Source organism: Nycticebus coucang, chromosome 15 (assembly GCF_027406575.1).
Source record: "Nycticebus coucang isolate mNycCou1 chromosome 15, mNycCou1.pri, whole genome shotgun sequence".
Taxonomy (NCBI): Eukaryota; Metazoa; Chordata; class Mammalia; order Primates; family Lorisidae; genus Nycticebus; species Nycticebus coucang.
This window is the reverse complement of record NC_069794.1, coordinates 61,043,666-61,059,981: the sequence shown is the minus strand read 5'-3', so window position 1 is coordinate 61,059,981 and position 16,316 is coordinate 61,043,666. Positions and strand designations below refer to the sequence as shown.

The window sequence follows — 16,316 nt, the reverse complement described above, 5'->3', positions numbered from 1 at the left end:
TTCATTGTTTTAAAGGGTAAATAATGCTTTCCTGGACCGACTCCAACGCAGAAGTCAGCCAGGTTGCCTCCAGCAGTCTGGAGGCTATTGGAATATGAATAGTGACAACAGCTGGGTGAGTTTTTCTTTTCTCTTAAAAAAAAAAAAATCATCTTTCAAAGTTGAAGAGTAAAAATGAGAATTTTAAATATGTGTTGTGGCCTTCTCCCCAGATGTTATTTTTTTGGTGTGCTGTTCAGCTGTGTGATGGGCAGTCAGCCAGGGTGATTACTGTAAATTCCACAATAGCTTCTGCAAGGGAGAGAAAGCCCTGATTTCAGCTCTAGCCAATCACAGTAAAAAATGACACCTGCCCTTTGTTCTCAGCATGATTGTCTGGACTGTAAGTCTTTCTATCACTTCTTGCCCAGACCTACAACAAAAACAAATGAACTTTTTTTTCCTTAGGAAGATTTTAAGTGAAATATGGTTACAAAAATAGTAAGTATTCCTGGGCAGCGCCTATGGCTCAAAGGAGTAGGGCGTCGGTCCCATATGCTGGAGGTGGTGGGTTCAAACCCAGCCCAGGCCAAATAAAAAAGTATTCTCTAATAATATATTCTTTCAGGGAAACTAGTATATCAAAGAAACTAGTAGTTAATTTTTCAAAATGTTTTTTTTATAAAACCCACAGCAAAAGGCACTTTTAAAAAATGAAATGTCCTTCCATATTTCTGTGAGGAAACCCTCTGAACTGGTCTTGTAATATGTGTTTAATAAATTTTATATATACAATATATTATTATTTTTTTAATTTATTTATTTTTATTGTTAAATCATAGCTGTGTACATTAGTGCAATCAAGGGGTACAGTGTGCTGGTTTCATATACAATCTGAAATATTCTCATCAAACCGTTCAACATAGCCTTCATGGCATTTTCTTAGTTACTGTATGTAGACATTTGTATTCTGCCTTTAGTAAGTTTCACCTGTACCCATTCTAAGATGCACCGTAGATGTGGCCCCACCCATTACCCTCCCTTCACCAAAACCTCCCCCCTCCCTTTGTATACAATATATTATTGAACTAGCGCCAAGGCTTTGGAATGTATATGATTGTGAGGTTTGCGATGTGTACAGAACCAAAGCTAACTACAGCAGGTTTTATTGACGCTCAAGTGCACATACGTACCGTCTCTCAATATATGTATATTATACACACACAGTTATATCACATATAAATCTTTAAACTAGCAAAAATACAAAATAGTCAAGTGTGGGGCTGGGCGTAGTGGTCACGTGTGTAATCCCAGTACTTTGGGAAGTCAAGGAGGGAGGATGCTTGAGGCCGGGGATTTCAAGATTGCAGTGAACTATGATTACACCATAGCCTGGGTGACAGTGAGACTCTGTCTCTCAAACAAAAGTCAAGTGCTTCCTGACCTTGAAACTCTAGAGAAAATCTTCCTTTAATAAATAAATACTTGAGAGACAAAAGATCACTTTTGTCAATATGTTAGAAATATTCTACAGGTAGTCCCTAGATTACAAATGAGATTGGATCTGTAGGTTTACTAGTGAGTTGAATTTGTGTTTAAGTTGGAATAGATACCTTTACCTATTAACATGTAATAGCCTCCATTCCTAAGTGCAAATTTTATGTAAGTCTATGTTTGTAACTTGGGGACTGCCTGTACACGTTTCCTTGAAAGACATCTAGATTGAGGAATAGATTTTATAAATGTATACATATTCAAGACAACAGATACACATTTGCAGAGAGGTCTTCCTGTGTGTGTCTGTTTATCTACAACGTATGGTCATTTGCTTCCTTATAGCATTCATGATGGGAGCAACACAGAAGAGAGAGAAAATAATTGAAATACAGAATCTTTGCACTGTGTGATATGATATGGACATTATTGACTCATAAGAATATGTGAATAGAAGTCATGTGGAATGTGGAGGATTATAAGTTGAAAATGTCCAAGTTCTTATACTTAGTTGTGAAACATGATTGGAATTTAGATTTTGGTCAGGACTTGGAAATTCACTGTCCATTTGTCATTTTTTCTCTATGTAACAGATCCTAAAATTTAGGAAGTACCTAGAAAAATGCCTTGGATAAGATGATGGAAGAGGCTTCTGTTAAGGAAACAGGGGTTTGGCAGTCTGGCTCACCAAAGTCTGTTGGTAGGCCTTAGTGAACTAAAAACTGTGCTTATACCCCACAGATTTGAGAGTAGACCATCATTTTCTGATGGGGTAAATCGTGAGAGTGATTGGGTGAAATTTTCTTAGTAGAATAGGTACACCCAAGTCCAAAGTGGTTATTGGTGCTTCCCTTATTGGAAAGAAGCAGGTGACAGAAAGATAGGAACATCTCAGATCCCACTTCTATCGCTGTTGACCTCCAGACACTGGTACTTCTATGCTTGCTTTTCCTATAATTCTATCTCTTCCACCTTCCGAGAGACTTTGGTCTAATACTCTCCCTGCTCTTTGGCAGTGCTGAACATTCCATCTCAACTGGAAAGTAAATAAGTCAGCTTAAAATATAAGAGGTATAAATTCTGTTGATACTACTTTCCTGTTTCTCCTTTCCCCTGCACAGCAAAACTTCAAGAGGTATCTATCCTTGCTATCTCCAATTTCCTGACTGTTGTTTTCTTAAACCTGCTCTAGTAAGATTTTAGCCTCTACCAGTCCAAAAACAAACAAAAAGTTCTTTTCATGGCCACTCACATTGTCCACATTGCAAAATTCAATGATTATTTTTCAATCTTTATCTTTTGATTTATCAGCATTTTTAATAGTAAATCACTTCTTCAAAAGTATTTCTTTATTTGACTTCTGGGACACTGTGGTCTCCTAGATTTCACTGTGTCTTAATGGTCATTCTTTTTCTTTTTCCTCTGTTGAATTCCATGCACCTGCCTGTTTTGTTTTGTTTTGTTTTTTAAACACACTGAAGTATAACCTGGTTGATTTTTTTTTTTTTTTTTTTTTTTTTTTAATAACACTGAAGTGCCTTGTTGATCCACCTTGGACCACTTTCTGAACTTCATGTTCATTTAGTAGCTTGGTAGCCTCATTCATTCTTATGAAATTAGATACCATCTCTATGTTTATTACCCTAAGTTTCTATTTACAGTCTAGGCTCTTCCTCCAGACTCCAGACTTCCATATCATCCACTTCTCTATTCAGCATCTCTATTTGAATGTATAATAGACATTTCAGCCTTAACATTTTTATTTTATTTTATTTTATTTTATTTATTTATTTATTTTCTTTATTGTTCGGGATTCATTGAGGGTACAATAAGCCAGTTACACTGATTGCAATTGTTAGGTAAAGTCCCTCCTGCAATCATGTCTTGCCCCCATAAAGTGTGACATACACCAAGGCCCCACCCCTCTCCCTCTGTCCCTCTTTCTGCTTCCCCCCCCATAACCTTAATTGTCATTAATTGTCCTCATATCAAAATTGAGTACATAGGATTCATGCTTCTCCATTCTTGTGATGCTTTACCAAGAATAATGTCTTCCACGTCCATCCAGGTTAATACAAAGGATGTAAAGTCTCCATTTTTTTTAATGGCTGAATAGTATTCCATGGTATACATATACCACAGCTTGTTAATCCATTCCTGGGTTGGTGGGCATTTAGGCTGTTTCCACCTTTTGGCGATTGTAAATTGAGCTGCAATAAACAGTCTAGTACAAGTGTCCTTATGATAAAAGGATTTTTTTCCTTCTGGGTAGATGCCCAGTAATGGGATTGCAGGATCAAATGGGAGGTCTAGGTTGAGTGTTTTGAGGTTTCTCCATACTTCCTTCCAGAAAGGTTGTACTAGTTTGCAGTCCCACCAGCAGTGTAAAAGTGTTCCCTTCTCTCCACATCCACGCCAGCATCTGCAGTTTTGAGATTTTGTGATGTGGGCCATTCTCACTGGGGTCAGATGATATCTCAGGGATGTTTTGATTTGCATTTTTCTAATATATAGAGATGATGAACATTTTTTCATCTGTTTGTTAGCCATTCGTCTGTCGTCTTTAGAGAAAGTTCTGTTCATGTCTCTTGCCCATTGATATAAGGGATTGTTGGCTTTTTTCATGTGGATTAATTTGAGTTCTCTATAGATCCTGGTTATCAAGCTTTTGTCTGATTGAAAATATGCAAATATCCTTTCCCATTGTGTGGGTTGTCTCTTTGCTTTGGTTATTGTGTCCTTAGCTGTACAGAAGCTTTTCAGTTTAATGAAGTCCCATTTGTTTATTTTTGTTGTTGTTGCAATTGCCATGGCAGTCTTCTTCATGAAGTCTTCCCCCAGGCCAATATCTTCCAGTGTTTTGCCTATGCTTTCTTTGAGGATTTTTATTGTTTCATGCCTTAAATTTAAGTCCTTTATCCATCTTGAATCAATTTTTGTGAGTGGGGAAAGGGGTGGGTCCAGTTTCAGTCTTTTACATGTAGACATCCAGTTCTCCCAACACCATTTATTGAATAGGGAGTCTTTCCCCCAAGGTAAGTTCTTGTTTGGTTTATCGAAGATAAGGTGGTTGTAAGATGTTAGTTTCATTTCTTGGTGTTCAGTTCGATTCCAAGTGTCTATGTCTCTGTTTTTGTGCCAGTACCATGCTGTCTTGACCACTATGGCTTTGTAGTACAGATTAAAATCTGGTATGCTGATGCCCCCAGCTTTATTTTTGTTACTAAGAACTGCCTTAGCTATACGGGTTTTTTTCCGGTTCCATACAAAACGCAGAATCATTTTTTCCAAATCTTGAAAGTACGATGTAGGTACTTTGATAGGAATGGCATTGAATAGGTAGATTGCTTTGGGAAGAATAGACATTTTAACAATGTTGATTCTTCCCATCCATGAGCATGGTATGTTCTTCCATTTGTTAATATCCTCTGCTATTTCCTTTCTGAGGAGTTCATAGTTTTCTTTATAGAGGTCCTTCACCTCCTTCGTTAGGTATATTCCTAGGTATTTCATTTTCTTTGAAACTATGGTGAAGGGAGTTGTGTCCTTAATTAGCTTCTCATCTTGACTGTTATTGGTGTATACAAAGGCTACTGACTTGTGGGCATTGATTTTATATCCTGAAACATTACTGTATTTTTTGATGACTTCTAGAAGTCTTCTGGTTGAGTCTTTGGGGTTCTCTAAGTATAAGATCATGTCATCAGCAAAGAGGGAGAGTTTGACCTCCTCTGCTCCCATTTGGATTCCCTTTATTTCCTTGTGTTGCCTAATTGTATTGGCTAGAACTTCCAGCACTATGTTGAATAGTAAAGGTGCCAGAGGACAACCTTGTCTGGTTCCAGTTCTAAGAGGAAAAGCTTTCAGTTTTACTCCATTCAGTAAAATATTGGCTGTGGGTTTGTCATAGATAGCTTCAATCAGTTTTAGAAATGTGCCACCTATGCCTATACTCTTCAGTGTTCTAATTAGAAAAGGATGCTGGATTTTATCAAATGCTTTTTCTACATCTATTGAGAGGATCATGTGATTCTTATTTTTGCCTCTGTTAATATGGTAGATAACGTTTATAGACTTGCGTATGTTAAACCAGCCTTGCATCCCTGGGATGAAGCCTACTTGATCATGATGAATGACTTTTTTGATGATAAACTGTAATCTATTGGCTAGGATTTTGTTGAGAATTTTTCCATCTATATTCATGAGTGAGATTGGTCTGAAATTCTCCTTTTTGTTTGGGTCTTTTCCTGGTTTTGGTATCAGGGTGATGTTTGCTTCATAGAACGTGTTGGGGAAGATTCCTTCTTCCTCAGTTTTTTGGAATAATTTCTGCAGTACAAGAATAAGCTCTTCCTTGAAGGTTTGATAGAATTCTGGAGTGAAGCCATCTGGACCAGGGCATTTTTTAGTTGGAAGCTTTTTTATTGTTTCTTTGATCTCAGTGCTTGAAATTGGTCTGTTAAGGAGCTCTATTTCTTCCTGGCTAAGTCTAGGGAGAGGATGTGATTCCAAATATTGATCCATTTCCTTCACATTGTCAAATTTCTGGGCATAGAGTTTCTGGTAGTATTCAGAGATGATCTCTTGTATCTCTGTGGGATCAGTTGTTATTTCCCCTTTATCGTTTCTGATTGAGGTTACTAGAGATTTTACTTTTCTTTTTCTAGTTAGTCTGGCCAATGGTTTATCTATTTTATTTATTTTTTCAAAAAACCAACTCCTTGTTTCATTAATTTTTTCCATGATTCTTTTGTTTTCAATTTCATTGATCTCTGATTTGATTTTGGATATTTCTTTTCTTCTACTGAGTTTAGGCTTAGATTGTTCTTCTTTTTCCAATTCCATAAGATCTCTTGTGAGATTGTTGATGTGCTCTTTTTCTGTTTTTCGAATGTAGGCATCTAAAGTGATGAATTTTCCTCTCAAAACTGCTTTTGCAGTATCCCACAGGTTTTGGTAGCTTCTGTCTTCATTGTTGTTATGCTCAAGGAAGTTAATGATTTCCAGTTTTATTTCTTCCTGCACCCATCTGTTATTCAACAGAAGATTGTTTAATTTCCATGCCTTTGGGGGGGGTCGAGCATTTTTGTTAGAGTTGAGTTCCACCTTTAGTGCCTTATGGTCTGAAAAGATACAAGGTAAAATTTCAATTCTTTTGATTCTGTTGATATTTGTTTTGTGTCCCAGGATATGATCAATTTTGGAGAATGTTCCATGGGGTGATGAGAAGAATGTATATTCTTTATCTTTGGGGTGGAGTGTTCTATATGCGTCTATCAAGCATAGTTATTCTAGGGTCTCATTTAAATCTCTTATATCTTTGTTTAATTTCTGTTTAGGGGATCTGTGCAGCTCTGAAAGAGGTGTGTTAAAGTCCCCTGTTATGATGGTATTATCAGATATCATATTGCTCAGACTGAGTAAGGTCTGCGTCAAGAATCTGGGAGCATTTAAATTGGGTGCATAAATATTTAGAATTGAAATATTTTCTTGTTGTAGTTTTCCCTTGACCAATATAAAGTGACCATCTTTGTCTTTTTTGACTTTAGTTGCTTTAAATCCACATGTATCTGAAAATAAGATCGCAACTCCTCTTTTCTTCTGAATTCCATTTGCCTGAAAAATTGTCTTCCAACCCTTGACTCGGAGCTTGAATTTGTCTTTTGAAGCCAGGTGTGTTTCTTGCAGACAGCAAATGGATGGCTTGTGTTTTTTAATCCAGTCAACCAATCTATGTCTCTTCAGTGGGGAATTCAAGCCATTAACATTTATTGAGATAATTGATAAGTGTGGTAGTATTCTATTCATCTTATTTGGTGAGAGTCCATTGCTTAGTTTTATCTTTTGCATCAGTGTGGAGGTTAGGTTCTGTCCTTTGATTTCTGAGTCCTTACTTTGCTGCTGATCCATTGTGGTGGTCAGTGTGCAGAACAGGTTGAAGTATTTCCTGTAGAGCTGGTCTTGTTGTGGCGAATTTCCTCAATGTTTGTATATCCGTAAATGATTTGATTTCTCCGTCAATTTTTAAGCTTAGCTTAGTGGGTACAGAATTCTGGGCTGAAAATTGTTCTGTTTAAGTAGATTAAAGGTAGATGACCATTGTCTTCTTGCTTGGAAAGTTTCATTAGAGAAGTCTGCGGTCACTCTGATGGATTTGCCCCTGTAGGTCAACTGGCGCTTACTCCTGGCAGCTTGCAGAATCTTTTCTTTTGTCTTGACTTTGGACAGGTTCATCACAATGTGTCTTGGAGAAGCTCAGTTAGAGTTGAGGCGACCAGGGGTCCGATATCCCTCTGAAAGCAGTGTGTCAGAATCTTTGGTGATGTTTGGGAAATTTTCTTTTATAATATTCTCTAGTATGGCTTCCATTCCTCTGGGGCATTCTTCTTCCCCTTCTGGAATTCGTATAACTCGTATGTTGGAACACTTCATAAAGTCCCATAATTCTGACAGTGAACGTTCTGCTTTCTCTCTCTTCTTTTCTGCCTCTTTTACTATCTGAGTTATCTCAAAAACTTTGTCTTCTACCTCTGAAATTCTTTCTTCTGCATGGTCTAACCTGTTGCTGATACTTTCCATTGCATCTTTAAGTTCCCTGATTGACTGTTTCATTTCCTTCAGCTCTGCTATATCCTTTTTATATTCTTCATATCGTTCATCTCTGATTTGATTCTGTTTTTGGATTTCCTTTTGGTTATTTTCCACTTTATTAGCAGTTTCCTTCATTGTTTCCATCATTTCTTTCATTGTTTTGAACATGTGTATTCTAAATTCCCATTCTGTCATTCCTAACATTTCTGTATAGGTGGAATCCTCTGCAGTAGCTACCTCATGGTCCCTTGGCGGGGTTGTTCTGGACTGGTTCTTCATGTTGCCTGGAGTTTTGTGCTGATTCTTCCTCATGAGTGATTTCTTTTATCTGTTTCCTTGCCCTAATTTTCCTTTCATTTCCTCTTGCTCTTTAAGTTTTTGTGCCTGTGGACTAAGGGTTACAAGACCAGAAGGGTGAGAAGGTTGAAGAGCAAAAAAGGGATGAAAGAAAGGAGGACCGAGTGATAAGAAAAAAAAGAAGGATAGAGAAAAGAGAGGGGGTGGGGATAAGGAATATTGACAAAAAGAAGAGGCACAGAAAGAGGGAGACAGGGCAATATAGGTGTACAGTAGGGTACTTTGACACAACCTTGAAAAACCCCCACCTTCTGGGGGTGCCCAGTTGGGTGGTTCCCTTGAGGTCAGCAGCTCTTTGCTAACCTGATCAGACACAGTACCCCACCTCCACCAAGTAGAGAGGAAAGACAAAAATGCTATAAATCAAACCAAAACAAGCAAACAGAAAACTTTACGGGGATAAAATTGGGTGAAAACCAAATGATAGCGGTAGAAACTAGCAAAAATGAAGTTGTAGTTATTAAAAAAGGCAGCAATGGGAAATTATAATTAAACTAGAAAAATTGAGAAAGAAAAAGGGATCTGTATGGAAAAGATTGAAATTTAAAAACAAAAGAACATCAACAACGTCACAATAAACAAACAAACAAAAAAACAACCAAACAAAAAAAAAAAAGAAAAAAATACACAACCAAAAACAAAGCAGTTTGTATATGTTATTGAATATTGTCTGGGCAACACGTGGTCTTCTGGGGTATGAGATGTTAGTCACAGTTCTGATACGACTGGAGGCTGCTGATTTCTCAAACCCCAGCAGGTAGACACCGTAAATCTCTCTTCAGCCCACTTAAAAGGCACTTTGAACTTGTAAACTTGCTGAGCAAAAGCTTTCCCAGCTTTCTCGCTGGAATCACTGCTGAAGTGGCTATCCACTTACCCAGTGTGCCAAAACCGGTCTCACTCTGCCCCTGAGGGTTAGGGCTGCAAGGCGGCTCAGACCCCACCCTTTGGCTACTTGGTTGCTGGGTTACCAGCTCCCACCTGTTTCTAGCTCTGTGACCCTGAGGGCAGAGCTTGCCAGGGCAGATCGCTGACAATGGTTCTGTGTGACCCACCGCCAAACACTATTAGCTCCGTCTGGCTCAGCGGCTCAGACTGGGGCCCTAGACAATGGCCAAAGTTCTCCGTACTCCCACTCAGGCCTTCCCCAAGGCAGTTCAATTCAGTGCCAAGTCCAAGGACATCAAAACAGTTCACAGGTAAGGCCTTTCTGGTTTGCAGTCTCGCTGCTACTGAACTTACAGTTGTGGGCGGGTTTAGACGGATTGAACACATGCGACCACTTGCCAGTTTTCCACTGTTTTAGTCCTCCTCTTGGGGTCCAGAAGTCTCTCGCTGACTGCCTGTATCCTCATGGGAGTGATGATAGGCAGTTCCCACCAGCCAGAGATGCCTGGAGTCCTATCTCCCCAGACTCACGGTGCCCAGATGCAAGGAAGCTGTTACTCGGCTGCCATCTTGCTCCGCCTCCCAGCCTTAACATTTTTAAAACTTAACCTTTGATCCCCTTCACTCTGATCGTCTACCTGCACTTTTTCCTGTTTTTATAATGCTATGACCCCTCTCTCATATTACCCAACAGCTGATCCATCAACCCATCCTGTTGACTCTTCCTTCCAAATATATCCAGCCCATAAGCTTGTCACCACCTTCACTGCCATTATCCTGCTTCCAGCCTTGATCAGTGCCCATCCAGGTGCTGGCAGTAGTCTCCTACAGGGGTCTACGCTTACTTGCCAGGGACAGGACCACAGTGCCCACAAGTTCATTAAGACTTGTGGATCTGGCAGCGACCAACTGAAGAAATATAAAGTTAGAAGCAACAGAAAGAAAGAGAGAAGACACACAGAATAGAATTTTCAAAGGTGGGAACCCAGGGGACCACCGTCCACTTGTGGGGTTCTGATGGTGGCCCTGACTGTCAGTTCCACTCATCTTTTATTGAAGGCTATTTGCTCATTAGCCTAGAGGGTAAGCTGAGGAAGGGAACAAAGATTCCAGCAGTTTCTCTGAGCAAGCATATCACCTCTTATTGTTTCTATAATCATTAACTTTAAGGATATGAGCAGTCTTGAGAAATCTAGAACCTGAGTCTTATGTGGGGCAGCCTTCTGTTTGTCATCACATACACAGATTCTTGGGGGGGCTGTTAATCCCACTAGTTTCTGTGGTCTTCCTCTGTGATATGGGATATAAGTCCTCCTACCCGTATTTCAGGGCTCAAACTGTTCCCTTGATCTCTGCCTCATCCAAATACAAATCTCCACAATGGGTATTTGCTTTAACTATTTACTGGGTAGGAAACAGCCTAGTTAATGTATCTTGCCAGGGCTTGCCACAGCATCTTCTGTGGCCATCATTTTCTTCATAGTGTTTACAGACCCAGCAGAGATGTTTGTAAGCTGTATCCCCAATAGGCCAGAGTTATAGGAAAAGCAGGAAACTTGCTCAGATAAGAAATTTAGCAGCAGCTGGTTTAAAGGTAAAACTAGCTGACTTTCCTTTGTTCTGCCTCACTCGGCTTACTTTTTTTATTTTCCCCTTTTTCTGGGGGTGTTTTCCCTTGCCAAGAATGGGGTCTCTGGTCCCAGTTCTGCCTGAACTTACCTAGAGTCTAGTCTCAATGTGACAGTGACAGAAGTCAGATCCTGTCTCTACCCAAAACCCTCCAATGGATCTCACCACTCCTCCAGTCATTTGGAGTATAAGGCAGAGTCCCAGCAGCTGCCTGCCAGGTGCTACATGACCAGGCCCTTGGGAGCCTCCAGCCCCTCCCACTGTCCTCCTTCCTCAGTCTTCCCCAGCAGCGCCAGCTTTTTCCTTTTTATTTGTAAGCCAGTGATGGTTACTCTCACGTTAAGGCCTTTGCCCTGGTTTCTTTCTCTAAATTCTTCTTCAAAATATCCATATGGCTTATTCTCCTTCACCAACTTCACTGAATTCCATTGCCACAGTGAGGCTGCCTCGGGCCCTTACCCTGGCTCTTGCAATTCCCTTTTGGACTCCACTCCTTTTTCTATAACACTCTTCAACTTCTAACACCATCTTCTAATGTAATTCATGTATTTTGTTGACTCTTCACTCTCAGTCTTTCCCTATTGTATATTCCACAAGGGCAGAACCCTTTGGCTATTTTGTTCACTGATATATCATATGTAAAACAATGGATGGAACTTACCGCATAGACAAGGAAATAGGTGAAGCTGGGTGTGGTGGCTCATCCCTGTCATCCTAACACTTTCGGGGACCAAAGAAGGAGAACCACTTGAGGCCAGCATGAGCAAGAGCAAGACTCTATTTATATAAAAAATAGAAAAATTACTACTAAAAGCAGAATACAAATGTCTACATACAATAACTAAGAAAATGCCATGAAGGCTACGTTGAACACTTTGATGAGAATATTTCAGATTGTATGTGATACTATATTGTATCCCTTGATTGTGCTAATGTACACAGCTATGATTTAACAATGAAAAGAAGTAGAAAAATTAGCTGGACATGGTAGTGTGTGCCAGTAGTCTCAGCTTGGGAGACTGGGGAAGGAAGATTACTTGAACCCAGGAGATGAGGTGACAGTTACGATGATAACACTACACTCTCACTAGGGGAACAGAGTGAAAACCTGTCTCAAAAAAAAAAAAAAAAAGATTGAACATCACAAATACAACAGAGGGATTTAGAGCCAAACGACTTGATTTACTAAAATGATTAGATGCTAAATTTAAAACCACTATATATAAAACATTGGGTGAAATAAAAATTGGATTTGAAATTATGAGCAAAAAAAGACAATTATAAACAACCAAGAAGACTAGGGAAAAAAAACACAAACAGAACTTCTATAGATAATCTTTGAAATAAACTCAATGAATTTATTAGAATAAAAAGCACATATGAAGAACTAAATTAAAATAGCATTTCTTATCTATTACTTGGCAGAAAACTAAAAGATGACAATATTCTGTTTGCCATTCTTTAGGAAAATGGGTACTTTACACGTTATTGGTGAAAATGCAAAGTGATACCCATGCTATCAAGATTGATTTGTTATTGTCTTACATAAAATAAAGACCAAGCCTACATGTATTACAGAAGAGTTCCATTAAACTCTCAAGGAACAGATTATTTCAAATGTTTAGAATGTTTTTCTGGTTAATTAAAAAGAAGCAAGTGTTCTTCAAAACGATTAAGCAGGTAAATGCGACTTTGAATTAAAATTAGACAAAGACTACAGAGAAAATAGAGACTCACTTTCCCCCAGAACTGTAGATTCAAAAACTTATAAAATTTTGACAGATTCAGTAATGAATTTTTAAAAAGCATAATGGGTCCTGATCAAATTGGATTTATTCCAGAAATGTAGGCTTGGCTTATTGGAAAGAAAACAAAAGAACTACTAAGATAATTGACTTCATAAATTATAGGAGAAACTCTGTGACCATTTCATCAGAAACAAAAAACATTTGATAATTTTTTTTTTATTATTTCAGGTTAATGTGAAGGTACAAACAACCAAGTCATAATATTTGAATTTCTTAGGTAGAGTCCCTTCTGTAGCTATGCTCTGCACCCAATACTCATTTGTAGTAAAAACGTCTAGCAAACTGGTAAGAGAAGGGAAATTTATTTACCTAACTAAGGGAGAAAGTGCTAATAATGTATCAAAAACATTTTATCTAAATCATATATAAGGTTAAAAAGGGAAAAAAAATTCTAAATCACTGATGATACAATTATCTACATAGAAAAACCAAAATAATTTATATTCAAATTATGAGAATAAATAAGGGCTTAGAAATGTTAGTTAGTTAAAAAACTAACTTCATTTTTACACATTGAGGATAAATAAAAAGCTAAAAAAGATCTGACCAAAGCTGTACATGACCCTTTAAAAATATTTATAAAATTTGTGTAAAGATATTGAGGATGAAATAAATGGAGAGTTTCCATCTTGTTAATGGATAGGGATGAGTTATCTAATATTTTATAGATTTATATAAATTGTAATGAAGGCAAAGAACCAAGCCAATCCACTCCTAAAGGTACATGGAGAGTTAAGTATTTAATAAAGTCTATAATTGACACCTGCAGAGCCAACCATTTCTGGAATTCTGATGTATGACATCAGAGGCAGGACACATTGCTGGGGGAAATGGGCTTTTCAGTAAATGCGTGGGGAACCACTGCTACTCACCTGAAATTAGGTTCCTTCCTAACACCGTTCATTAAACATTTAAAAATCAGTTCCAAGTGGATTAAAACTTATAAGCATATACCACAATTTATTAATCCATTCGTGGGTCGATGGGCACTTGGGCTTTTTCCATGACTTAGCAATTATGAATAGGGCTGCAATAAACATTCTGGTACAAATATCTTTGTTGTGATGTGATTTTTGGTCTTCTGGGTATTATGCAGCCTTAAAGAAAGATGGAGACTTTACCTCTTTCATGTTTACATGGATGGAGCTGGGACATATTCTTCTTAGTAAAGTATCTCAAGAATGGAAGAAAAAGTATCCAATGTACTCAGCCCTACTATGAAACTAATTTATGGCTTTCATATGAAAGCTATAACCCAGTTACAACCTAAGTATAGGGGGGAGGGGAGCGAGGGGGGAGGATGGGTGGAGGGAGGGTGATTGGTGGGATTACACCTGCGGTGCATCTTACAAGGGTATATGTGAAACTTAGTAAATGTGGAATGTAAATGTCTTAGCACAAGAACTAAGAAGATACCAGGAAGGCTATGTTAGCCAGTGTGATGAAAATGTGTCGAACAGTCTATGAAACTAGTGCATGGTGCCCCATGATCACATTAATGTACACAGCTATGATTTAATTTAAAAAAAACAACTTATAAGCAGAAAGGAAGACTTTTTAAATTTTATAAGAAATCAGAGAGGCTAATTTATAAAAATTAACAGGGGAAGAATTTTGTAAGCCCTAAAGTATAAACTGAAAAGAAATGATAAATGTCTAGATTTTAAAACATCTCTTTGTCAAAGGACACCATACAAAAGTCGAAAGAGAAGCCATCAATTAAACCTTGATTTAGAATGTGTTTTGTAAATAACAAGTGGACAGAAGTTAGTGTATAGAATACAGTAAGAGGGTGGTATTTATCTAGAAGCTGACGGAGGAGGACCGAGCTTCCCCACACAATGAAAGAGGAAGATTACGCCCCATCTCACACGTGGGATGGGAGGAAATATTAGAACCAGTAAAAAGCTAAACACAAGAAAAGGAGAAAGGCAGAAAATATGATAAAATGTAATACTATGATGACAGCCATAGAAAAATAGTTGTTTTTTGAAATGTCATATAGAGACTTAGGCAATAAAACCTCAGTGAGTAACATGTTGGGATGATATTTTTAACCATTTTTTCATTTAAATCAGTCTTTTCATGCTGCTTAATATATTCTTTACTAATTTAAAATAGGTTTTATATTTTAAAAATGTGTTTTGATTTTCTAGAGTCCTTTATTAGTTTTCATGAGGCATCTAAGGTGGGACACTTAAAAAATCACTTTATATTTTCACTCATCCAGTAGGCAAGGCTCTTTGGGATGCCATGGAAATTCTAAATCCTATATCTTCAAGGGCAGTTAAGCAATTGCCATGACCTCTGAGGCAACCTGAGATTTTAATTTTCCAGAGTGTGAGGAAAAACAACCATAGTCTGTATTCTAAACGTAGCTTAGCTCAGCGTTGCAGAGGCTTAGTGCAGACGCCTGACCTTTGCACATGGTGGGGGTGGGGACTCATTAGTCTGTCTCCCTCTCTCAAGGTCCCTTAGAAGTCACCTTCCTGCTGCATAATACGCAGTGCAACTCCACTTGAGACATTTCCATTTAAATTGCTCCACAGTGTGTTCATCCTGTCCTTGCTATAACCATGGAGGTGGGTGACAACAGCCAATAAGACATCACACAACAAAGCCTTCCATTAATGATGATTTTGAGAATCAAAGGCAATGTGACTTAAAAATTAAATGGTTTCACTGGTACTTCACATTGTTTTTAACAAGCTATTTTAGCTTAATGCATTAAGAGTATTCCTCAAAGGAACTTCACTTAGGGACTATAAAGACTTTGAATTTTATTTTGCTGCTGGTGGTAATTTTTGTTTTCTTTTTCTTCCAGGGTTTATGAGAAATATTTGCTTCTGTTTGTGCTTCGCGAATTGGCCTTGAAAAACCTCATGAGATGCTTTTCTTAAAAGCGATTTTGTTCAGCCTGTTTTTACCTCGCCTTCAATTGCCCCCCAACTCATCTAAGCAATGGGGATGACTAGTTTCTCTAGCTGATTACTGAACTCATTTAATCTCCACAGTAGCCATTGAAACGTTAATTATTTTTTCCAATTGGTTTTGCCTCTTATTAGAAGTATAACTGGAGCAATATTAGTAAGATTTTAAAAAGAGGGAATTCTTCGATTCTTTCAGGTTAGTGAGAGCTGTGGGTGCTACAGGCTCATCTCTCTAAGTGACTAATTCATATCTACTTCTCAGATCAGGTTTGGGGAAGCTCTGGGGCCTTATTTAGATTTTTAAATCCAGGCTACAAATATGGACAAAAGAAAAAAATTGTATGCTCTTTTAAACAAATGTATGAATAAATTTTGTACTGCTTTTATATCGAATGGGTCATTTTTATTTTAATGAAATGTTCTTAGGATTTTCTCTCTTGAGGGGTCTCATTTTAATAATCCTCTTTCCAGTGCACTTAGATCAAATATAGTACTGTAATCACTATTGGATTTTGCTTTGTTCTTGGTTAACTAATATCGATAACTTGATTTTCAGAGAGGAGAAAGAAGTTTATTTCCTGGAAGGCCAATGTTGCTGTAAAGATCAGCTAGACACAAACATAGACATTATATGTAGTTT

At 38.0% G+C, this 16,316-nt stretch overlaps 1 protein-coding gene across 1 annotated transcript in view; it reads left to right on the top strand.

Annotated features, from left to right (window-relative positions):
- The window catches only part of EPSTI1 (epithelial stromal interaction 1), a 138,529-nt gene extending 122,465 nt beyond the window's left edge, over window positions 1-16,064 (top strand). The window contains exons 10-11 of the mRNA XM_053563781.1: window positions 16-115; window positions 15,571-16,064. Coding sequence (XP_053419756.1) covers window positions 16-115; window positions 15,571-15,579 — 109 coding nt within the window. The 3' untranslated portion in view covers window positions 15,580-16,064. The remainder of the gene's footprint in view (window positions 1-15; window positions 116-15,570) is intronic.
- Window positions 16,065-16,316: the final 252 nt, after the last annotated feature.